The sequence below is a fragment of the Lepidochelys kempii genome, chromosome 13, assembly GCF_965140285.1.
Source record: "Lepidochelys kempii isolate rLepKem1 chromosome 13, rLepKem1.hap1, whole genome shotgun sequence".
NCBI lineage: Eukaryota > Metazoa > Chordata > Testudines > Cheloniidae > Lepidochelys > Lepidochelys kempii.
In genome coordinates, this window is record NC_136392.1 from 36,430,247 (window position 1) to 36,455,555 (window position 25,309).

General features: G+C 43.0%; 1 protein-coding gene across 1 annotated transcript; it reads left to right on the plus strand.

Annotated features, from left to right (window-relative positions):
- Positions 1-17,803: 17,803 nt before the first annotated feature.
- On the plus strand, positions 17,804-18,757 carry LOC140896749 (olfactory receptor 11A1). The gene has a single exon (XM_073308797.1). The coding sequence runs from the start codon at positions 17,903-17,905 to the stop codon at positions 18,755-18,757; it is 855 nt and encodes a 284-aa protein (XP_073164898.1). The 5' UTR covers positions 17,804-17,902.
- Positions 18,758-25,309: the final 6,552 nt, after the last annotated feature.

Below are 25,309 nucleotides of genomic sequence, written 5' to 3' on the forward strand. Positions count from 1 at the left end.
TTCTTTGAGAATCCCAGCCAGAGAGATTGAAAACACCACAACTGTACAGGGCTCAATCCTGCAAATCCCTGAGATTTGAGGACATTTCCTATAGAAATTAGGTGCCCATCTCCCATTGAATCTTTAGAGAATTAATTTTTCAAGGCAATTTTCTATGGAAAAAAGACACTTTTCATGAAATATTTCCTTGAAAATCTAATTTTCTGTTCAAAAGAAGTTTCAGCAGAATTTTTTTGACCAGCCCATATATAATGAAATGAATTATTAGAGAAGGCCAAACTTTCTCAAGAGAAAGAAATAGTGAAACAATAAAATAGAAAATAAGGTTAAAAGCAGAGTAAGTGAAAGTCCACTTCTTCTCAGTGCATCCTTAACTGAGGATGTTATACAGGCCAGTGGCTTAAAAAGATGGTAAAAATATATATTTGGTGGTGAGAATGAATGGGAAGAGCACCTGAAGTGAACCAAGCTGGAGTATTTAGCGCTATCAACCAATGTGATTATCAAATGATGGTCAGGATTTTTTTCTTTCTTTCTGGTATATAGCAGAGATAGACCTGATACAAAATAAGAAAACACATTGGTTCAATTTTGACTTTTTAAAGTTTTATTATATATAATTTTACTTTTATTTTTGTATTCGAATTTGTGATATTTTATTTTTATGATATTTTAATTGCATTGTATAGAATTTTACATTATATTCCACTACAAGTTATGATATAACATAAAATTCATTTCTAAACAAAAGAAGATATTTCAAATAAAAAAATCAAAATGTTCCATCCTAATAAAGTGAAAATGGAATATTTCAACCATAGTGAATTGCATTTTTATTTGTTTGTTTATTTGGTTTTCTTTATGTTTTTGAACAAAGTTGTGTCAAAAACATAGAATCATAGGACTGGAAGGGACCTTGAGAGGTCATCTAGTCCAGTCCACTGCACTCAAGGCAGGACTAAGTATTATCTAGTCCATCCCTGACAGGTGTTTGTCTAAGCTGCTCTTAAAAATCTCCAGTGATGGAGACTCCACAACTTCCCTAGGCAATCTGTTCCAGTGCTTAACCACCCTGTCAGTTAGGAAGTTTTTCCTAGTGTCCAACCTAAACCTCCCTTGCTGCAGTTTAAGCCCATTGCTTCTTGTCCTATCCTCAGAAGTTAAGAAGAACAATTTTTCTCCCTCCTCCTTGTAACAACTCTTATGTACTTGAAAACTGTTATCATGTCCCCTCTCAATCTTCTTGGAGAGCTGGAACTCCAGCAACTAAAGGAAGTTACTAGATCACAGGCCCTGGTTCTCATGGGAGACGTCAATCACCCTGAAATCTGCTGGGAGAGCAATACAGTGGTGCACAGACAATCCAGGAAGTTTTTGGAAAGAGTAGGGGACAACTTTCTGGTGCAAGTGCTGGAGGAACCAACTAGGGGCAGAGCTCTTCTTGACCTGTTGTCACAAACCGGGAACAATTAGTAGGGGAAGCAAAACTGGATGGGTACCTAAGCAGCAGTGACCATGAGATGGTCAAGTTCAGGATCCTGACACAAGGAAGAAAGGACCCTGGACTTCAGAAAAGTAGACTTTGACTCCCTCAGGGAACTGATGGGCAGGATCTCCTGAGAGAATAACATGAGGGGGAAAGGAGTCCAGGAGAGCTGGCTGTATTTTAAAGAATCCTTATTCGGGTTACAGGAACAAACCCTCCCGAAGTGTAGAAAGAATAGTAAATATGGCAGGCGACCAGTTTGGCTTAACAGTGAAATCCTTGCTGATCTTAAACACAAAAAAGAAGCTCACAGGAAGTGGAAGATTGGACAAACGAGCAGGGAAGAGTATAAAAATATTGCTCGGGGATGCAGGAGTGAAATCAGGAAGGCCAAATTGCACCTGGAGATCAGGAAGGCCAAATCGCATCTGGAGTTGCAGCTAGCAAGAGATGTTAAGAGTAACAAGAAGGGTTTCTTCAGGTATGTTAGCAACAAGAAGAAAGTCAAGGAAACTTGTGCCCTTGTTGCCAAGAAGGCCAATGGCATTTTGGGATGTATAAGTAGGGGCATAGCGAGCAGATCAAGGGACGTGATCGTTCCCCTCTATTCGACATTGGTGAGGCCTCATCTGGAGTACTGTGTCCAGTTTTGGGCCCCACACTACAAGAAGGATGTGGATAAATTGGAGAGAGTCCAGCGAAGGGCAACAAAAATGATTAGGGGTCTGGAACACATGACTTATGAGGAGAGGCTGAGGGAGCTGGGATTGTTTAGCCTGCAGAAGAGAAGAATGAGGGGGGATTTGATAGCTGCTTTCAACTACCTGAAAGGGGGTTCCAAAGAGGATGGCTCTAGACTGTTCTCAATGGTAGCAGATGACAGAACAAGGAGTAATGGTCTCAAGTTGCAGTGAGGGAGGTTTAGGTTGGATATTAGGAAAAAACCTTTTCACTAGGATGGTGGTGAAACACTGGAATGCGTTACCTAGGGAGATGGTAGTATCTCCTTCCTTAGAGGTTTTTAAGGTCAGGCTTGACAAAGCCCTGGCTGGGATGATTTAACTGGGAATTGGTCCTGCTTTGAGCAGGGGGTTGGACTAGATGACCTTCTGGGGTCCCTTCCAACTCTGATATTCTATGATTCTATGATTCTATGAAAGTGTGGGCTCCTTACGGAATGAGGGAGACAACCTAGAGACAGAGGATGTGGAAAAAGCTAATGTACTCAATGCTTACTTTGCCTCTGTCTTCACGAACAAGATCAGCTCCCAGATTACTGCAGTAGGCAGCACAGCATGGGGAGGAGGTGACCAGCCCTCTGTGGAGAAAGAAGTGGTTCGGGACTATTTAGAAAAGCTGGACATGCACAAGTCCATGGGGCCGGATGCGCTGCATCCGAGAGAGCTAAAGGAGTCGGCGGATGTGCAGAGCCATTGGCCATTATCTTTGAAAACTCATGTTGATTGGGGAAGGTCCCGGATGAGTGGAAAAAGGCTAATGTAGTGCCCATCTCTAAAAAAGGGAAGAAGAAGGATCCTGGGAACTACAGGCCAGTCAGCCTCACCTCAGTCCCTGGAAAAATCATGGAGCAGGTCCTCAAGGAATCAATTCTGAAGCACTTAGAGGAGAGGAAAGTGATCAGGAACAGTCAGCATGGATTCACCAAGGGCAAGTCATGCCTGACTAATCTAACTGCCTTCTATGATGAGATAACTGGCTCTGTGGATGAGGGGAAAGCAGGGGACGTGTTGTTCCTTGACTTTAGCAAAGCTTTTCACACAGTCTCCCACAGTATTCTTGCCAGCAAGTTAAAGAAGTGTGGGCTGGATGAATGGACTATAAGGTGGATAGAATGTTGGCTAGATCGTCGAGCTCAATGGGTAGCGATCAATGGCTCCATGTCTAGTTGGCAGCCAGTATCAAGTGGAGTGCCCCAAGGGTCGGTCCTGGGGCTGGTTTTGTTCAATATCTTCATTAATGATCTGGAGAATGGTGTGGATTGCACCCTCAGAAAGTTTGCAGATGACACTTAACTGGGAGGAGAGGTAGATACACTGGAGGGTAGGGATAGGATACAGAGGGATGTAGACAAATTGGAGGATTGGGCCAAAAGAAATCTGATGAGGTTCAACAAGGACAAGTTGTTAAAAATAGCCAGAGCTTCGCGAACCAGCTGAGCGGCGGAGAACCAGCTGAGCAGCGGGGACAGCAGAGCAGCACACAGCAGGAGTTTGCCTGGGACTGGTAAGTATCCGAGTCTGTGTTTGTTTGCTTGCTGAGGAAGTATCCGAGCGTGTGTTTGCTGGGGGGGGCAGTGTGAGAGCCTGAGTGAGTGTCTGATTGGCTGCTAGCCTGCAGGGGGCGGGCAGTAGGGTGTCTGTTTGTTTGCGACAGGGAAGCCTGGCTGTTTAAAAATAGCCAGAGCTTCGCGAACCAGCTGAGCGGCGGGGACAGCAGAGCAGCACACAGCAGGAGTTTGCCTGGGAGTTCGCCTGGAGGGAGCCCAGTGAGGCTTACGTCGTGCAAACTGCTCTGAGGAAGCTCATAGTAGGAAGGTGATATGGAAGGGGGGGGTTCAGCTGTTGTGACCTGCACTGGATGTGCCATGTTTGTCTTTCTTCCACAGGACAGAAGCGACTTTGTCTGTACAAAGTGCAAGCTGGTCTCCATATTGGAAGAGAAGATTGAAGGTCTGGAGCAACAGATAACAACCCTGCGTTGCATACGGGAAACTGAGGATTTCCTGGACGAAACTCAGGATAGGCTTCTAGGGGCACAAAGCTCTACAGATATAGAGCAGGTTGCACAGAGGAGCCAAGAGACCAGTGAAGAAGCTTGGCAACATGTGACCTCCAGAAGAGGTAAGCGGAATGTCCGGGTTCCAGTAACACAGACACAGGTAACTAACCGCTTTCATGTTCTCTCCACAGGTATCGTTGCGGAGAGTGGACCAGATGATATGTCTGGGGCGAGAAAGCAGAAGGAGACTCCGCTGGTTGGAAGGCATGAGATGCGCTGTCCTGAGGTTGGGGGTTCCACGACCACCACCCCCAAGAGGAGAAGGCGGGTGGTGGTGGTCGGGGACTCTCTCCTCCGGGGGACTGAGTCATCTATCTGCCGCCCTGACCGGGAAAACCGAGAAGTCTGCTGCTTGCCAGGGGCTAAGATTCGTGATGTGACGGAGAGACTGCCGAGACTCATGAAGCCCTCGGATCGCTACCCCTTCCTGCTTCTCCACGTGGGCACCAATGATACTGCCAAGAATGACCTTGAGCGGATCACTGCGGACTATGTGGCTCTAGGAAGAAGAATAAAGGAGTTGGAGGCGCAAGTGGTGTTCTCGTCCATCCTCCCCGTGGAAGGAAAAGGCCTAGGTAGGGAGCGTCGAATCGTGGAAGTCAACGAATGGCTACGCAGATGGTGTCAGAGAGAAGGCTTTGGTTTCTTTGACCATGGGATGGTGTTCCATGAAGGAGGAGTGCTGGGTAGAGACGGGCTCCATCTTACGAAGAGAGGGAAGAGCATCTTTGCGAGCAGGCTGGCTAACCTAGTGAGGAGGGCTTTAAACTAGGTTCACCGGGGGAAGGAGACCAAAGCCCTGAGGTAAGTGGGAAAGCGGGATACCGGGAGGAAGCACAGGCAGGAATGTCTGTGAGGGGAGGGCTCCTGCCTCATACTGGCAATGAGGGGCGATCAACAGGTTATCTCAAGTGCTTATATACAAATGCACAAAGCCTTGGAAACAAGCAGGGAGAACTGGAGGTCCTGGTGATGTCAAGGAACTATGACGTGATCGGAATAACAGAGACTTGGTGGGATAACTCATATGACTGGAGTACTCTCATGGATGGTTATAAACTGTTCAGGAAGGACAGGCAGGGCAGAAAAGGTGGGGGAGTAGCACTGTATGTAAGGGAGCAGTATGACTGCTCAGAGCTCCAGTACGAAACTGCAGAAAAACCTGAGTGTCTCTGGATTAAGTTTAGAAGTGTGTGCAACAAGAGTGATGTAGTGGTGGGAGTCTGCTATAGACCACCGGACCAGGGGGATGAGGTGGATGAGGCTTTCTTCCGGCAGCTCACGGAAGCTACTAGATCGCATGCCCTGATTCTCATGGGTGACTTTAATTTTCCTGATATCTGCTGGGAGAGCAATACAGCGGTGCATAGACAATCCAGGAAGTTTTTGGAAAGCGTAGGGGACAATTTCCTGGCGCAAGTGCTAGAGGAGCCAACTAGGGGGGGTGCTTTTCTTGACCTGCTGCTCACAAACCGGGTAGAATTAGTGGGGGAAGCAAAAGTGGATGGGAATCTGGGAGGCAGTGACCATGAGTTGGTTGAGTTCAGGATCCTGACGCAGGGAACAAAGGTAAGCAGCAGGATACGGACCCTGGACTTCAGGAAAGCAGACTTCGAGTCCCTCAGGGAACGGATGGCCAGGATCCCCTGGGGGACTAACTTGAAGGGGAAAGGAGTCCAGGAGAGCTGGCTGTATTTCAAGGAATCCCTGTTGAGGTTACAGGGACAAACCATCCCGATGAGTCGAAAGAATAGTAAATATGGCAGGCGACCAACTTGGCTTAATGGTGAAATCCTAGCGGATCTTAAACATAAAAAAGAAGCTTACAAGAAGTGGAAGGTTGGACATATGACCAGGGAAGAGTATAAAAATATTGCTCGGGCATGTAGGAATGTTATCAGGAGGGCCAAATCGCACCTGGAGCTGCAGCTAGCCAGAGATGTCAAGAGTAACAAGAAGGGTTTCTTCAGGTATGTTGGCAACAAGAAGAAAGCCAAGGAATGTGTGGGCCCCTTACTGAATGAGGGAGGCAACCTAGTGACAGAGGATGTGGAAAAAGCTAATGTACTCAATGCTTTTTTTGCCTCTGTTTTCACTAACAAGGTCAGCTCCCAGACTGCTGCGCTGGGCATCACAAAATGCGGAAGAGATGGCCAGCCCTCTGTGGAGATAGAGGCGGTTAGGGACTATTTAGAAAAGCTGGACGTGCACAAGTCCATGGGGCCGGACGAGTTGCATCCGAGAGTGCTGAAGGAATTGGCGGCTGTGATTGAAGAGCCACTGGCCATTATCTTTGAAAACTCGTGGCGAACCGGGGAAGTCCCGGATGACTGGAAAAAGGCTAATGTAGTGCCAATCTTTAAAAAAGGGAAGAAGGAAGATCCTGGGAACTACAGGCCAGTCAGCCTCACCTCAGTCCCTGGAAAAATCATGGAGCAGGTCCTCAAAGAATCAATCCTGAAGCACTTGCATGAGAGGAAAGTGATCAGGAACAGCCAGCATGGATTCACCAAGGGAAGGTCATGCCTGACTAATCTAATCGCCTTTTATGATGAGATTACTGGTTCTGTGGATGAAGGGAAAGCAGTGGATGTATTGTTTCTTGACTTTAGCAAAGCTTTTGACACGGTCTCCCATAGTATTCTTGTCAGCAAGTTAAGGAAGTATGGGCTGGATGAATGCACTATAAGGTGGGTAGAAAGCTGGCTAAATTGTCGGGCTCAACGGGTAGTGATCAATGGCTCCATGTCTAGTTGGCAGCCGGTATCAAGTGGAGTGCCCCAAGGGTCGGTCCTGGGGCCGGTTTTATTCAATATCTTCATAAATGATCTGGAAGATGGTGTGGATTGCACTCTCAGAAAATTTGCGGATGATACTAAACTGGGAGGAGTGGTAGATACGCTGGAGGGGAGGGATAGGATACAGAAGGACCTAGACCAATTGGAAGATTGGGCCAAAAGGAATCTGATGAGGTTCAATAAGGATAAGTGCAGGGACGGAAGAACCCAATGCACAGCTACAGACTAGGGACCGAATGGCTAGGCAGCAGTTCTGCAGAAAAGGACCTAGGGGTGACAGTGGACGAGAAGCTGGATATGAGTCAGCAGTGTGCCCTTGTTGCCAAGAAGGCCAATGGCATTTTGGGATGTATAAGTAGGGGCATAGCGAGCAGATCGAGGGACGTGATCGTTCCCCTCTATTCGACATTGGTGAGGCCTCATCCGGAGTACTGTGTCCAGTTTTGGGCCCCACACTTCAAGAAGGATGTGGATAAATTGGAGAGAGTCCAGCGAAGGGCAACAAAAATGATTAGGGGACTGGAACACATGAGTTATGAGGAGAGGCTGAGGGAGCTGGGATTGTTTAGCCTGCAGAAGAGAAGAATGAGGGGGGATTTGATAGCTGCTTTCAACTACCTGAAAGGGGGTTCCAAAGAGGATGGCTCTAGACTGTTCTCAATGGTAGCAGATGACAGAACGAGGAGTAATGGTCTCAAGTTGCAGTGGGGGAGGTTTAGATTGGATATTAGGAAAAACTTTTTCACTAAGAGGGTGGTGAAACACTGGAATGCGTTACCTAGGGAGGTGGTAGAATCTCCTTCCTTAGAGGTTTTTAAGGTCAGGCTTGACAAAGCCCTGGCTGGGATGATTTAACTGGGAATTGGTCCTGCTTTGAGCAGGGGGTTGGACTAGATGACCTTCTGGGGTCCCTTCCAACCCTGATATTCTATGATTCTATGATTCTATGATTCTAAGTGCAGAGTCCTGCACTTAGGATGGAAGAATCCCCTGCACCGCTACAGACTAGGGACCGAATGGCTCAGCAGGAGTTCTGCAGATATGGACCTAGGGGTTACAGTGGACGAGAAGCTGGATATGAGTCAACAGTGTGCCCTTGTTGCCAAGAAGGCCAATGGCATTTTGGGATGTATAAGAAGGGGCATTGCCAGGAGATCGAAGGACGTGATCGTTCCCCTCAATTGGACATTGGTGAGGCCTCATCTGGAGTACTGTGTCCAGTTTTGGGCCCCACACTACAAGAAGGATGTGAAAAACTTGGAAAGCATCCAGCGGAGGGGAACAAAAATGATTAGGGGACTGGAACACATGACTTATGAGGAGAGGCTGAGGGAACTGGGATTGTTTAGTCTGCAGAAGAGAAGATTGAGGGGGGATTTGATAGCTGCTTTCAACTACTTGAAAGGGCGTTCCAAAGAGGATGGCTCTAGACTGCTCTCAGTGGTAGCAGATGACAGAACAAGGAGTAATGGTCTCAAGTTGCAGTGAGGGAGGTTTAGGTTGGATATTAGGAAAAAACTTTTTTACTAGGAGGGTGGTGAAGCACTGGAATGCGTTACCTAGCGAGGTGGTGGAATCTCCTTCCTTTGAAGTTTTTAAGGTCAGGCTTGACAAAGCCCTGGCTGGGATGATTTCACTGGGAATTGGTCCTGCTTTGAGCAGGGGGTTGGACTAGATGACCTTCTGGGGTCCCTTCCAACCCTGATATTCTATGATTCTATGATTCTAAGCCCCAACTAGGATGGTTTAGTTGGGGATTGTTCCTGCTTTGAGCAGGGGGTTGGACTAGATGACCTCCTGAGGTCCCTTCCAACCCTGATATTCTATGATTCTATGATTTTTTGATTGGAGTACAGTGGTCGACCGGAGATTGCTCCTCTGTCAATTTAGTGGGTCTTCATTAGACCCTCTAAATCGCACAGGACATGACATTTTTCACAGTCCTCATGGATGTAGCTAGGTCAACCTAATGTTTAGGTGTAGCCCAGGCTTGAGTGTGTAATCTTGGGAAAGTCCTTTCCCCTCCCAGTGCCTCTCCTCCTCCTCCCACCCTGTGTCTGCCTTGTCTATTTGGACTGTGAGTTCTTTGGGGCAGGGGCTGTCTCTCACTGTTTGTATGTACGATACTTAGTACAATGGAGCCCCAATCCCAGGTAGGGCTTCTAGGCACGACTATAATATACAATTTGTAATATAAAATAATCCAATCCCCCTCCACCACTGAACCCCTTAACGTCTTGTTCAGAGTTACAGAACACTTAAGAGTTACAAACAACCTCCATACCCGAGGTGTCTGTAACTCTGAAATTCTACTGTATACAATAATAATTGTGTTGGCCATGCAGAATTTTCCCCGTATGACTTTCTCGAGAAGAAACAGAACCTCAATAAATGACAAGACAAGCTATATTTTCATTGTCTTCCCGTGCTATTTTTAAAATGACAATTTTATCTCAGCATTGAAAAGCCTCTAAAATACACATGGAACATGGTGGCTTTTTTTGAAAGGCATGCACTGATTCACTGCTTTAGATGAGGGGGTTGATCGCGGTAGTCAGGACCATGTGAAAGGGAGGGAAGACTTTATTCAGCTCTCTCCAAGTGTCAGCTGTCGGTGACAGATACACAACGATCAAGGTCCCTTGGAAGATGGTCACCACAATCAGGTGAGAGGAGCAGGTGAAGAAATCCTTTTTCCTCCCGGTGGTGGTCTTGATTCTCAGGATGCTGATGATGGTATAAATGTAGGAGGCCACAGATAGCAGAAATGGGGTAATGTCCCTACAGACACCAACACAAAGGTAACCGGCCTAACCTGGTGTGTATCACTACAGGAGAGTTTTAACATGGCCAATAGGTCATTGCAGCATTGCAACATTTTCATCAAAGATCTGGAAGAAAATACAAAATCATTGCTGATAAAATTTATAGAAGACACAAAGATTTACAGAGTGGTAAATCAAGATGAGGAAAAAGGCAGTCACACAGAGTGATCTGAAGCTTTTAGTAAGTTGGGCCTAGTCAAACAGAATATATTTTAAAAGAGAAAAAGGCAAAGTTTTCCAATATGGAATCCCAGACATATGTACAGAATGGGAGACTCTATCCAGGAAAAAAGGAGTGAGAAGGATTTAGAGGTCATAGTGGACAAAGAACTGAACAAAATTTCCTAGTGCAATGATATGAAAAACAGGGCTAATGTGATCCTTGCATGTATAAACAGGGGAGTAATGAGGAGGTGAGGATTTTATTTGCATATACGGCATTGGCTGAGACTGGTACTGGAATACTGCAACCAGTTTTGCATCCTTAGAAAGCATGATGAAAAAATGGGAGGGTGAGAAGAAAGAAAGAAAGAAAGAAAGAAAGAAAGAAAGAAAGAAAGAAAGAAAGAAAGAAAGAAAGAAAGAAAGAAAGAAAGAAAGAAAAACTCTCACACACACACAAATGATCTATGGGTTGGAGAATATGCCCAACAGTGAGAGAGCTAGATAATTCAATCAAGATTGAGAGGGGAGTCGATCACAGGGAGAAATTACATTACATTCACTGGGAGAAAATACTGAGTATGAAAGTGTTCTTTAATCTAGTGGAGAAAGGCATAACAAGAACCAATGGCTGGAAACTGAAGCTGGAAAAATCCAGATTAGAAATTAGGCACACTTTCTGATGTTGATTAATCAGTGGAACAAACTACCAAGGAAGAGTGAGATTCTTCATCTCTTGATGTCTTCAGATCAAGACTGAATTCTTGTCCGGAAGGTGCTCTAGTCAACATATTAGGCTTGAAGAATGGGGTACTTGAGTGAAATTTAATGGCAGGCCCTTCCGAAGTTTTCTAAGGCCTCGGTATCATCGCCTGCCTTGTAGGTGGGGAACTTTCTGGGATGGGAAGTGGTACCTGGAGAAGGATTGCTAGGGTTTGTTGGTATATTCTGCGGAGCCCTTGCCTTCTCCATCTCCAGTTCATGCTTCCTCTCTTTTTCCTTCTCCTCCAGTTCTTTTTCCTTTGCCTCCATAGCTCTCCTGTGAGCAGCTGCTTAGTGTTGTTCTGCCTCTTTCGCTGCCTCTCTTTCTTTGTCCTTTGCCTCAATTTCTTTGTCCTTTGCCTCCATTTCCATCCGCATGAGTTCTATCTGTCTTTCATGTTTCTTTTGTTTTTGTCTCAGCCTCAGATCTGGCTAATTCCAGCTTTTGTTGAGCTGTGGAGTCTGTCATCCTAACCTCTCTGTTTTTAACTAACTTTACACCCGAGAGTTAGACAGAAAACCAAAACAAACAAAAAAAGACTTGGCTTGTAAAATTTTGCTGTGCTGAATATGATACCTATATTCTCTGATAGTGATTGTCAGCCTACAGAGAAATCCTAAAAAAACAAACAAACCCTAACACCTTTGTCTCCAGGCAAATAGGCAGAAAACCCCTCTAGTTACTTTTAGGTAAAAAAAAAAGCTTCAGGTCTGTGAAGACTTGTGAATTTCCTTGCAGGAGGTTAACTACTCTGCCTTTAGGTAGAAAAAACTGCAATTCAGAAAAGATAATTCCCTTTTGTCTCTGTTCTGGCCCCAAAGCAAAGCAAAAAAAACCCCAAAACCCTTCCAACTATTTCCAGTTGGAGAGCTGCTTTCTAGCAGTCCAAAGGATTTTAAAAATGTCCTTTTAAAATCTGTTTTTCTGGTTCAAAAAATCTTAAATTGATCTCAAAATGATTTCAAGTTAACACCACCACTCTGCCACCATGTCAAGGTTCCTTCTCCACTCTGAACTCTAGGGTACAGATGTGGGGACCTGCATGAAAACCTCCTGAGCTTACTTTTACCAGCTTAGGTTAAAACTTCCCCAAGGTACAAACTATTTTACCCTTTGCCCTTGGACTTCCACTACCACCACCAAACTTTATCTGGGTTCCTGAAAAAAACGACCTTTTTTTCCAGCCTCCATCCCTAACCCCGAAGCCCCGTGCTGATCCATAGAGTATATGACTTTTACAGCCCATACTCCAATTTGTCCACATCCTTTCTGTAGTGGGTGGTTGAAAAGTGGATGCAGTACTCCAGATGTGGCCTCACCAGTGCTGAATAGAGGTTATACATCTAGGACAAAGAAAAACTGGTCATACTTGCAGGATGGGGGACTTATACTGGAAAGAAGTGACTCTGCTTATCAAAAAGAAACCCTGACAATCCTTTTTTCTTTTAGCTCCCCCAACCAAAAAAAATTTTTTTGTCAAAATAAAATATATTTAGGGTTTTCCAGATGAAAATATTAGGGGTTTGGTTGAAAACCAAGACATTTCAGCTGAAAACAAAAGTTGTGTTTGGACTGAAAATGTTTTGGTTTTCAGATTTTTCAGTTAAGAGGGTTTTTTTGTTTCTTTCTTTGTTTGTTATTTGGTAGTTATGGGGTTTTTTGCAAGCAAAAAAGGGATTTCTGTGTTTTTTGTCAATCCAAGATAACACAAGATTTCTGTGTTTTTTGTCAATCCAAATTTTGCATCTTAATATGGCTTGATAGAATTATAAATGCTGAGTTTCATGTCATTTTAAACTTAGAGATTTTAGCTGAGATTTTCAAAGCTGCCTTGCTGATATGGATACTCAAATCCCATTAAATCTAATGGGAATTGGGGGCCCATTCTCCTAGGCAGCTTGGAAACCCTCAAATTTTAAGGATCAAAGGTTTGCACTGTACTTTTAGGATTGCTGCTTTAATATATGTTCATTGAGACCTAGTCCTAAATATTCCAACCACCCTTGTGGCTGGCACATCCAGAACTGAACAGGGAGTGTTAAGGGCTAAATATATGAACCAGTACAGAATGAGCTAAAAAGCCAAACCTTTGTAAGTATGGGCTGTAAAAGTCATATACTCTATGAATTAGCACGGGGCTTCGGGGTTAGGGACGGAGGCTGGTAATATACACTCATGAGTGGGTCATACCAACACATACATATGAGTAACTTTTCTCAGTTACATAGAATCATAGAATCATAGAATCATAGAATATCAGGGTTGGAAGGGACCCCAGAAGGTCATCTAGTCCAACCCCCTGCTCAAAGCAGGACCAATTCCCAGTTAAATCATCCCAGCCAGGGCTTTGTCAAGCCTAACCTTAACAACCTCTAAGGAAGGAGATTCTACCACCTCCCTAGGTAACTCATTCCAGTGTTTCACCACCCTCTTAGTGAAAAAGTTTTTCCTAATATCCAATCTAAACCTCCCCCACTGCAACTTGAGACCATTACTCCTCGTTCTGTCATCTGCTACCATTGAGAACAGTCTAGAGCCATCCTCTTTGGAACCCCCTTTCAGGTAGTTGAAAGCAGCTATCAAATCCCCCCTCATTCTTCTCTTCTGCAGGCTAAACAATCCCAGCTCCCTCAGCCTCTCCTCATAAGTCATGTGTTCCAGTCCCCTAATCATTTTCGTTGCCCTTCGCTGGACTCTCTCCAATTTATCCACATCCTTCTTGAAGTGTGGGGCCCAAAACTGGACACAGTACTTCAGATGAGGCCTCACCAATGTCGAATAGAGGGGAACGATCATGTCCCTCGATCTGCTCGCTATGCCCCTACTTAAACATCCCAAAATGCCATTGGCCTTCTTGGCAACAAGGGAACACTGCTGACTCATATCCAGCTTCTCGTCCACTGTCACCCCTAGGTCCTTTTCCGCAGAACTGCTGCCTAGCCATTTGGTCCCTAGTCTGTAGCTGTGCATTGGGTTCTTCCGTCCTAAGTGCAGGACCCTGCACTTATCCTTATTGAACCTCATCAGATTCCTTTTGGCCCAATCTTCCAATTGGTCTAGGTCCTTCTGTATCCTATCCCTCCCCTCCAGCGTATCTACCACTCCTCCCAGTTTAGTATCATCCGCAAATTTGCTGAGAGTGCAATCCACACCATCCTCCAGATCATTTATGAAGATATTGAATAAAACCAGCCCCAGGACCGACCCTTGGGGCACTCCACTTGATACCGGCTGCCAACTAGACATGGAGCCATTGATCATAGTCTATTGAAAGTGCTTGTAAGCCTGAGTCCATAGGCTGTAAAGAATCTCTGCAGAGCTCGACATAGAGATGATGTTGATAACTTAACAGCACCTTGACATTTAAATTGAGATCCACAAAATTCACTACATGAGCTCTAAAAGTGTTTGTGATTTTGGTCAGTCTGAGTTTGCATGTTCCTGTGACTAAATAAAGTCACAAATATTGAGTTTCCTGCAGGATTAAATGTACAGATTTTAGCTGGGATTTTTAGAGATGCCCACATGATGTGGTTGGAACTGTGTGTTCGTATCTGCTGGGCAACTTTGAAAATATGAGCCTTTAAATGACTCGATAATGCCAACAGTTTGTAGAAGTAATGCTGTGCACACTTTATAGAGCTTGGGACAAGGAGTCAGAAAACCTGGGCTCCTTTTCTAGAGCTACCACTGACTTTTAGCACTGTCACTTCCCTGCTATGTGACTCAGTTTCCACTCCCACCTTTAATCCATTTAGATTGTACTCTCAGCACGGCAGGATCTGTTTTTTACTATGTGCACGCACAGGACTTAGCACAATGGGGCCCTGGTCTCAGCTGAGATCTCTTGGCATTAAACCAATAACAACAGAAATATAGAAACCATACTGAGATAACATACTTTGCCTTTGATCAGTGGACAAGGGTCGTATGAGAGATTCAGAGCCCTTTAAGGGATGGGACGTCCATTCCCCTTCCTTCTAATGGAAATTAGGCATCTAACTCCCTTGGGCAACTCTGAAAATCTCAACCTGAATGTTACTGTGAAAAGATAATCCCCCCACCCCCCACAAAACTGGGATTGGGTCGGCTGACATGCATTGCTCCCATAATTTCAAAATGTTTCATTTCAATTTTGACCTTTTTATTTTTTACAATAAGTTAAAATAAATTTCAATGTGAAATGCAAAAATGCAAATGTGGCTGCAACAATAATTGGAAGCTTTTCATTTAGGAAATGTTGAGACGAGGTGTTTGGACAAGCTCAGTCATTTTGGATTCCCAACACAAGGAAGTGTGTCAAAACTTTCTCTTCTGAAAGAACAGTGTCAGTGTTGATAAGCTGGCATTCTCCAGTGGAAAACAAACGTTTTTAAAAAAGAGTCTGGACCATCTCTATATCTAACGATAAATAAAATGGCTGATTTTTTCAAAAGAACAAAAGGGAGGACTGTGTTCAAATCCCACATGGAAACCCCTGCCATTGTTATTGCCGCCATCAGCTAAAATGTCAAGGGAGGTTTCCCCTTCTCCCACAACGAATAAATAAGGAATTAGGAGAGACGCTGACATTCAATAGACGGATAGAAGGCAAAATGAATGCAGCTGGGTAGCAGAACTGACACATATAGTCAAGCATAGGCAAAACTCCTTATTGAACGATCTCACCTGAACATAGTCGCTGACTCCATGGGTGCTCCTCCAGAGGAAGCCGGCACCCATGCATCATAATGATGAGGAGGAGGATGGAAGATAGACAGCAGAACCCATATCCTGGTGTCAATACTATGAGTGAAGAGTTCACATCAGAGATTTTGGCTGGTAATACCTCCTTCTTAAAGGTAAACCAATTTACAGATTTATGGAATTTAAGGACAGAAAGAACCATTATGGTCATCTAGTCTGACCTCCTGCATAATACAGGCAAGATAATTTCAGCCAGTGATTCTTGCATAGAATGACAACTTCTGGTTGAAATTAGGGCATACCTTTAAGAAACATATTCAGTCATGACTTTTATAACTTTAAGTGACAGAGACTATATCACATCCCTTTGTAAGTAGTTCCAGTTTTCTATCCTCTTTAGGGAAGATAAAAGATTTGATAGATCATCTTGCGGAATCCTTTGTTTCCACTGCAACATTTGCCCCTCTAAGTTGGAAACCACTATAGACTCTGATTCAGGAAGGTACTTAAACATATGCATAACTTTAAGCTTATGACCAATCCCATGTAAGTTAATCGGACTGCTCCTGTGCTAAAAGCTAAGTGCAAGTTGAGTATCTTCTTGAATTGGGGTCATAATACTTTAGACAGAAAGGAGTCATAACCTTTTTTTTGACATTTCCTTCACCAGGGAGTAGCAGATGTAAATCACTGTGTTGATTTAGAGTCAGTATTAGCAAGAGGGAAAGTAGAAGGGGTTTCATAGGAATGTCTTCCTCCATTATTGGTTTGGAACTGAATTCCATTGCGCGTTTGAAGTCAGGATAAAGAAAGAGTCAGAGGTTAGAAATATGGGTAGAAAAGGAGAAAACAAAATTCAGCCTGGGAAGATGCAGGCAATTCATAGAGGGACAGCCAAAATGAATATGTATTGAATTGGAGGGTCTCATAAATATAAAGGGAGGGTAAACACCTTTAAAATCCCTCCTGACCAGAGGAAAAAGCCTTTCACCAGTAAAGGGTTAAGAAGCTAGGATAACCTCGCTGGCACCTGACCAAAATGACCAATGAGGAGACAAGATACTTTCAAAGATGGAGGGGGTGGAGAGGAGAAACAAAGGTTCTCTCTGTCTGTGTGATGCTTTTGCCGGGGACAGAACAGGAATGGAGTCTTAGAACTTAGTAAGTAATCTAGCTAGAGATGCGTTAGATTCTGTTTTATTTAAATGGCTGATAAAACAGCTGTGCTGAATGGACTGTAGATTCCTGTCTGTGTGTCTTTTTGGAACTTAAGGTTTTGCCTAGAGGGATTCTCTATGTTTTGAATCTGATTACCCTGTAAGGTATTTACCATCCTGATTTTACAGAGGTGATTCTTTTACTTTTTCTTCAATTAAAATTCTTCTTTGAAGAACCTGATTGCTTTTTCCTTGTTCTTAAGATCCAAGGGTTTGGGTCTGTGGTCACCTATGCAAATTGGTGAGGATTTTTATCAAGCCTTCCCCAGGAAAGGGGGTGTAGGGTTTGGGGAGGATTTTGGGGGGAAAGACGTTTTCAAGCGGGCTCTTTCCCTGTTATATATTTGTTAGATGCTTGGTGGTGGCAGCAATAAAGTCCAGGGACAAAAGGTAAAATAGTTTGTAACTTGGGGAAGTTTTAACCTAAGGTGGTAAAAATAAGCTTAAGGGTTTTTTTCATGCAGGTCCCCACATCTGTACCCTAGAGTTCAGATTGGGGAAGGAACCTTGACAGAGGGCAAAACCTGGAAAGCGGTAATAATGAAAGATATCTATCTATGTTCATCTGCCTCACTATACTTCACTTCCAACAATTACTCTCTCTCTCTGCTCATTCATTCTTGAGTGTGTGTCACTCTGTCTCTCTCTTTGTCAGTCTGCCTATGCATTCTTCTGTCCATCGATCTCAATCTATCTCTGTTTGTCTGACTTCCCATTCTTTGATTCAAACAACCTCTCTCTCTCTCACATGATCATTGCTGCGGTGTCTGAGTGCCTTATCAAAGGACAAAAAAGTGGACATGCATTTTCAGTATAATTGAGTTACCAATAAAGCCAGTAATGGTTTTTGTAGAGACACTGAGCCTCCATATGATTGCCATTAGGAGAGATCCGAGTGAAAATGCCACAAGAAAAAATAAAAACAAAATTTGGAACACATGTAAACCAATTTTGTATAAAACTGATCTCCTTGCAATACTAGTTGATACTTAGTTAATACTAAACATACTATAAAGTTTCTTTTCTTCCCCCAGCTTCACTTCCAGACCCATGCAGAAGCTGGAAATCAAACGCCCATCACAAAATTAATCCTGCTGGGATTTGGGGATCTCCCTGAACTACAGATTCTTCTCTTCCCGCTGTTCCTAGTGATCTACTTTGTGACCATGTCTGGGAACATCCTCATCGTTGTTCTAATTGTTGCTAACCAACACCTGCACACCCCCATGTATTTCTTCCTGGGGAACCTGTCCTGCTTGGAGATCGGCTATACCTCCACCATCCTGCCCAGGATGCTGGCCAGTCTCCTGACAGGGGACAGAACCATTTCTGTTAGCGGGTGCATCATGCAATTTAATTGGTTCAGCTCCCTGGTAGCTGTAGAATGTGCTCTCCTAGCAGTGATGTCTTATGATCGGTACTTAGCAATATGTAAACCCCTGCACTATGCAATGCAGATGAATGTCAGCTTGTGTCTCCAGATGGCATCTTTGTCTTGGATTAGTGGCTTTCTGGCTAGCACTGTCACAACATCTTTGTTAGCACAGTTCACTTTCTGCGGCCCAAATGAAATTGATCATTTCTTCTGTGATTTCACCCCTCTGATCAAACTCTGCTGCAGTGACACCAGCCAGATGGAACTTGTGACCTTCATACTCTCCTCCATCTTCACCCTTCCCACATTCCTATTAACTGTGATATCCTACATTTCTATCATCGCCTCTATCCTGAGAATCCCTTCCACCACCAAGAGGCAAAAAGCCTTTTCCACCTGCTCTTCTCACCTCATTTTGGTGACAATTTTCTATGGAACACTAATGATTGTCTACATGCTACCAGATCGTGCTACAGTGGGAAACCTGAACAAAGTATTCTCTGTCTTCTACACAGTCCTGACTCCCATGGTCAACCCCCTCATCTACAGCCTGAGAAACAAGGAGGTGAACAGGGCCCTGAGGAAAGCTCTTGTGAAATGTGTGCCTTTCCCACAAAAATCAGTAAAGGCAAACTCGATTTGCTAACATTTGCATGAAATGGAGGTACATAAGAATGGCCATACTGGGTCAGACCCAAGGTCCATCTAACCCAGTATCCTGTCTTATCACAGTGGCCAATGCCAGGTGCCCCAGAGGGAATGAACAGAACAGGTAACCATTAAGTGATACCTGTTGTGTCTCCTGTTGTGTCACCCATTCCCAGCTTTTGGCAAACAGAGGCTAGGGACACCATCCCTGCCCAATCAGAGCTCAGCATGCTGTGCCCCATCCCTTAACACCCACCCCTCTGGTAAACTCTTGTTCATGTGTGTGGTCCTTAGTTATATGTGTTTTTTCCTATGAAAATAATCAAAAGTAATTTTCTGCAAAAAATATGACATTTTTAATATTTTTTCAAAGAAAATCACATTTAAAGGATTCTTAAAATGTTTCATTTATCCACTGTTTGGTAAATGAAAAGAATTAATAGCCATTTCTATAATATGTTCAACAAAATGAAAAAAATGGATTGAAAAAATTGTACAAAAACTATTGAAATAAACTTGTTTTTAACTCCTTGAAATGAAAATATTCCCGATTTTTTTATTTTGTCTTAACACAATATTTTCTCTAAATGTGCAAATTCATGAGGGAAGAAAACCTTGTTCTCACTATGTCTTTGGGTCAGGAAATCACTCTTTTCCTTTAACAATTTACCTTGCAGGTCAGTTCCAATACAGTGAAGAATTATCTATCTTTCTATAGATTTTAAGGGCAAATGAGGCCATTACAATCATCTAGTCTGCATACTATATGGAATATAATTTCTCTCAGTACTTCCTACATTAGTCTTGCTTTAGATTCATAGATACTAAGGTCAGAAGGGACCATTATGATCATCTAGTCTGACCTCCTGCACAGCACAGGCCACAGAATCTCACCCACCCACTCCTGCAAAAAACCTTACCTATGTCTGAGCTATTGAAGTCCTCAAATCGTGGTTTAAAGACTTCAAGGAGCAGAAAATCCTCCAGCAAGTGACCTGTGCCCCATGCTACAGAGGAAGGCGAAAAACCTCCAGGGCCTCTTCCAATCTGCCCTGGAGGAAAATTCCTTCCCGACCCCAAATATGGCGATCAGCTAAACCCTGAGCATATGGGCAAGATTCACCAGCCAGATACTTTAAACACTTCAGGTGATAGAAATCCATCACATCCCTGGATAAGTAGTTCCAATTGTTACTTAATCTCACTGTTGAAGAGATATTACTTATTTACAGTTTGAATTTCTCTAGAATAAGTTTCCATCCATTGGATATTTTGACACATTGTGTGCAAGATTAGCCATTTAATCAATGTATCTAACTGTCTGACAAAGCTGGTTGATTTTTTTCCCAATAGGGAAAATTAGCATCAGTAAATTTTGACTTTAAATTTTTAAAAAAGGGCAAAAAACTACCAAGAAGTGAAAATATTTCAGCTCTAAAACAAAAGTATATACATTTTTTTTGGCTTTTCTGATGAAAATTTAATTTTCTGTGAAAAATTTAGTTTTAACCAAAACTCCAATTTTCCATTTTTTTGAGAAGCTCTATCTATCTACCAAATAAAATTGTACAATGCTGATTCCACAGTAATATATAGATTAAAGGTTTCAGAGTGGTAGCCGTGTTAGTCTGCATCAGCAAAAACAATGAGGAATCTTTGTGGCACCATAGAGACTAACACATTTATTTGGGCATAAGCTTTCATGGGCGAGAGCCCACTTCATCAGATGTATCTGTGACAAGGTGCCACAAGGACTCCTTGTTGTTTTTGCTGTATAGATTAAAATGTCACTGAAACTTTTGTGGAAAATGGAAACATTTCAAAGTTGGGGACAGCTTTTCATGGAAAGCTGAATTTTCAAGATAAGCTGTTTTTCACTGGAAAAACATTCTTCTCGAAAAATTTTGATCATATCTATTTTATTTCAAGATTTCATGACATAACGCTCCCCAGGCCACTGTAATTTTGAATGGGGTGATAGGAAATTAAAATATATTTTTCTGTGAGAGGTTGATTTTAAATGAAAATATGATTGTTGTTTCAAATTTCTGAGGTATCTGAAATTATACAGGAAGTCCTGGGGTGGGGAAGGGGCATCGAAGAAGTGGGGACAGAGTGTAAGTGAAGAGATAAAAAGTGTCTGATTGATCTTCTGACACTGAAATTTTGCACATCAGTGAAATAAATAAAAAGAGGAACATAAATAATGCCAATTCCAAAATGTGTGCACTGACACATGTAGTTGTATAAAGATATCTATCTCTCTACACATACATGTCTGTGTGCATGTATAGATAGAAAACAGGTCCTTAAAAATATAATGAAATTAAATGTTATGTAGCTATGTTATGTGAATATTTGTATTCATGGATATGTAATATTTTAGCACTAATGTTAATAATAATAATAAATATTTAATATTTCCCTTCAAAAATGTCCATCTTTGAAATGAAAATAACCCCTAAAATACAGACAAGATTTTCAAAAATATTCATTCTCTACAAAAATATCATGACATTTTTATCATGTTTAAGAGAAAATACCATTTAAAGGGTTATCAAAATGTTTCATTTACATGGTATTTTGTAAATGACAAAAGTTCAACAGTCATTTCAATATTGTTTAAAAAACATTGAGAAGAAAATTGTGTTAAAAACTCTAGAAAACTATTGAAATAAACTCTTTTAAACCTTTGGAAATGTGCAGATTCTTGCAATTTTGAATTTTTTCCTAATTTTTTTTCTCTTATTGGTCATAAGTAGGGCCCTACCAAATTCACGGTCCCTTTTTGGTCAATTTCATGTTCACAGGATTTTAAAAATCATAAATTTCATAATTTCAGCTATTCAAATCTGAAATTTCTCAGTGTTGTAGTTGGAGGGGTCCTGACCCAAAAAGGAGTTGTGGGGTGGTCACGGGGTTATTGTGGGGGGCAGGTTGGGGTACTGCTACCCTGACTTCTGGGCTGCTGCTGACAGTGGAGCTACCGTCGGAGCTGGGCAGCTGGAGAGCGGGGGGCTGCTGGCCGGGAGCCCAGCTCTGAAGGCAGGGTCACCACCATCACAGAAGTAAGGGTGGCATGGAATGGTATTGCCACCCTTAATTCTGTGCTGCTGATGGTGGGGTGCTACCTTCATATCTGGGTGCCCAGCCAAAAGCTGCTGCTCTCTGGCTGCTCAGCTCTGAAGGCAGTGCACACAAAAAGCACACAAAAGACCAGATTTCACAGGGGGATACCAGATTTCACAATCCATGATGCCTTTTTCATGGCCGTGAATTTGTTAGGGCCCTAGTCATAAGAACATAAGAATGGCCATGCTAGATCAGACCATTGTTCAGTCTAGCCCAGTATCCTGTCTTCTGACAGTGGCCAATTGCCAGTTGCCCCAGAGGGAATGAACAGAATAGGTAATCAAAATTATGGTCAAAATTAATTGGGGGAAAAAACGTGTCTCAGTATATCTTCGCATCAGGAATGCTCTCTTTTCTTCTACTCTAAATTACCTTGCATAATAGTAATAACACTGTAAAGAATGACCTATCAATCTATCTATCAATCTATCCCTCCACACATTCATCTATCGATCTACCAACCTCTCTAACAATCTGTCTGTCATCATCATAATCTACTCCAGATTCTCTCTCTCTCTTTAAAATAAAATAAAATAAAATATTCTCTCTCCCCTATTCCTTGTTGTTTCATAGATACAAACCTCTTGTATTTTAGACACATCAATAAAATTAATTAATTAATTAATTAATTAAAATTAATATTTTTCTTTCACTATAGTCTTCTAAAAAGGACCTGGTATTGAGAGAACAGGGATCCAAATACACCACCATGTATCACAGACCCTGGTGTAAATCCAAGTCCCCATCAGAACTGGACAAACACAACTTGCTAACCATCAGTGGTCTGAAAGGATAGTGTACGTTACATCACCACACAACAAACCAGTCGCATTACAAAAGAGGAAGCTTGAGATTCCTTCATGTTTCCTTCCTGCCAGGGGGTTTAATAGGCATATAGCTTGTGTTATGGATGGCCAAAGTTTGTAAGAGGAGTGTGATGGGGTTACCTGGTTAATATTCATATTGGATTTTGAACACAGGGTAGGATGTTCTGCATATGTAAATGAAGTAGAAGCAGTCAAACATAGACATTATCTTAGTACCCATTATTACTCTTGTTGCTACTACTACATTTACTTGGACACCTCACAGCAGGAGTTATTCAGTGGTACTAAAGGGGGCAAAAGTTTCTATGGTTTCATAAAGGCTTAGGCTATAAGGGACCATTAGCTCATCCATTCTGCCCTTCTGTTATCATAGGTCATTACGTTTCACCCACATACTAAACAATGATTTCAATTAAACTAAAGGTATTTCAGCCCTCAGAAGACTAAGCTGTTGTATGCCACAGGCACAGAACAGGAACATAAGAATGGCCATACTAGATCAGACCATTGTTCAGTCTAGTCCGGTATCCTGTCTTCTGACAAAAAGAAAAGGAGGACTTGTGGCACCTTAGAGACTAACCAATTTATTTGAGCATAAGCTTTCGTGAGCTACAGCTCACTTCATCGGATGCAGATGAAGTGAGCTGTAGCTCACGAAAGCTTATGCTCAAATAAATTGGTTAGTCTCTAAGGTGCCACAAGTACTCCTTTTCTTTTTGCGAATACAGACTAACACGGCTGTTACTCTGAAACCTGTCTTCTGACAGTGGCCAATGCCAGGTGCTTCAGAGGGAATGAACAGAACAGGGCAATTAGTGAATGATCCATCCCCTGTCATCCAATCCCAGTTCCTGGCAGTTGGAGGTTTAGGGACACCTAAATCATGGGGTTAAGTCCCTGACTGTTTTGGCTAATAGCCATTGATGGACCTATCCTCCATAAACTTATCTCAATCTTTTTTTAACCCAGTTATATTTTGGCCTGGCAATGTCCCCTGACAATGAGTTCCATAGTTGATTGTATGTAATGTGAAAAAGTACTTCCTTTTGTTTGTTTTAAACCTGCTGCCTCTTAATTTCATTGGGTGATCCTTAGTTCTTGTGTTATGTGAAGGGGTAAATAGACTTAGGTGCTATGAATGGTTGAGGTCCCTGTGGCAGGGAATTGATCAGCTGAGATGTGACCATTTGATCCTAGCAGGTGATCCACACTCCATGCTGAAGAGAAAGGTGAAATCCCATGAGGTCCCTGCAAATCTGACCTGGAGGAAAGGCCTTCCAAATCCCAAATGTGGTGACCAGTTAGCCCCAGCCAGGCACCTACAGCAAGCCTTCAGACCGTTGCTTCAACCCTGAGAATGAAAAGGGTGCAGGGCACCCCCATACACTCCTGCACTGGATACAGGAGGATGGTATGGGCCCAGGAGGAGATCAGTCATAGCCCCTTACCAGAGAAGCACTATATCGGTCAGAATCAGCCTCTTGGTCTAATCCAGGAGCTAAGCTCATGGTGAGGACATGATTAAGCCATTTACTAATTATACTACTACTGCTTCTGTGACTTATTCCACCATCATCACCACAACCTGAACCCATGTTACTACTGCTTTTCTTCTTCTAGCTTGCATCCCACCTAAACAGAGTCAGCTCTTCAAGTCCTTCTTCTCCATTCCAGTCTGTCTTGAAGCAGTTCCTCTGAAACTTTTCAGCTAACCAGATCCTTTTGTAGGACATCCATCCATCTAGCTTTGGCTCATCATTCTGTTACCCTCCTCTTCTAAGTTCAACAGGCTGTTTCCCATCTGTTCTTCCAATTTTCCTTTCACACGCCCAAATCATCTAAACCTGGATTCTCTTAGCTTTTCTATAATCAGTACCGTCTTCACACTTCCTCTAATTTGTTCGTTCCAAGCATAGACCATTCTTATACCTCCAAGCATCCACCTTAACAATTTCATTTCCACTTTATTCAAGATCTGCTCTAGTCTCTAGTAACTTATGTCACTACTATTGTTAATTCAACAGAAGTTTTGCTTTTGACTTTAATGGGGCCCAAATTTCTTGCCAACACTCTCCATGTAAGTTGGACAATTGCTCTGCCCTGACTCCTCTTCCATGTCCCCAGCCAACACCTTCTTCCTTTCTCTTTGGCAGAGCTTTAATGAGGCCTCTAGAGCCTGTGGTGTGTTAGCTGAGACACATGGAAGCCTATTATTTGTACATACCCTAGCAAGGCAGCTTTGATCATATATCCTAATGCAGAAAAGCTACAGCAACATGTGGCCATAAAAAGAAATACTGTATTGTTCTGAGGCTGTGATGGACTTTCTGTGACCTCTAACCTCTGGGCCTCTGGGTGTTTCTCTAGTGGGAAAAAAAAAGAATCAACTACACATGTTCAATTTCCATGAGGACCCACTGATTACTTCTTGGGGGTCACTAAACAATGGCAGTGGCTTCAACAGTGCCTGCGTCCTGGTGACATCAGTGTTTCATGATGCTACCCTAGTCACAATCACTGCAAAGCAATGGTCGCGAACCCAGCATGACATCACTCACAGCTTGGTTCAAACACAAACCAACTCACCAGCT

Bases quoted from the DNA above. Each gene is read 5' to 3' on its own strand.
- LOC140896749 (XM_073308797.1), top strand. From the start codon at position 17,903: ATGTCTGGGAACATCCTCATCGTTGTTCTAATTGTTGCTAACCAACAC.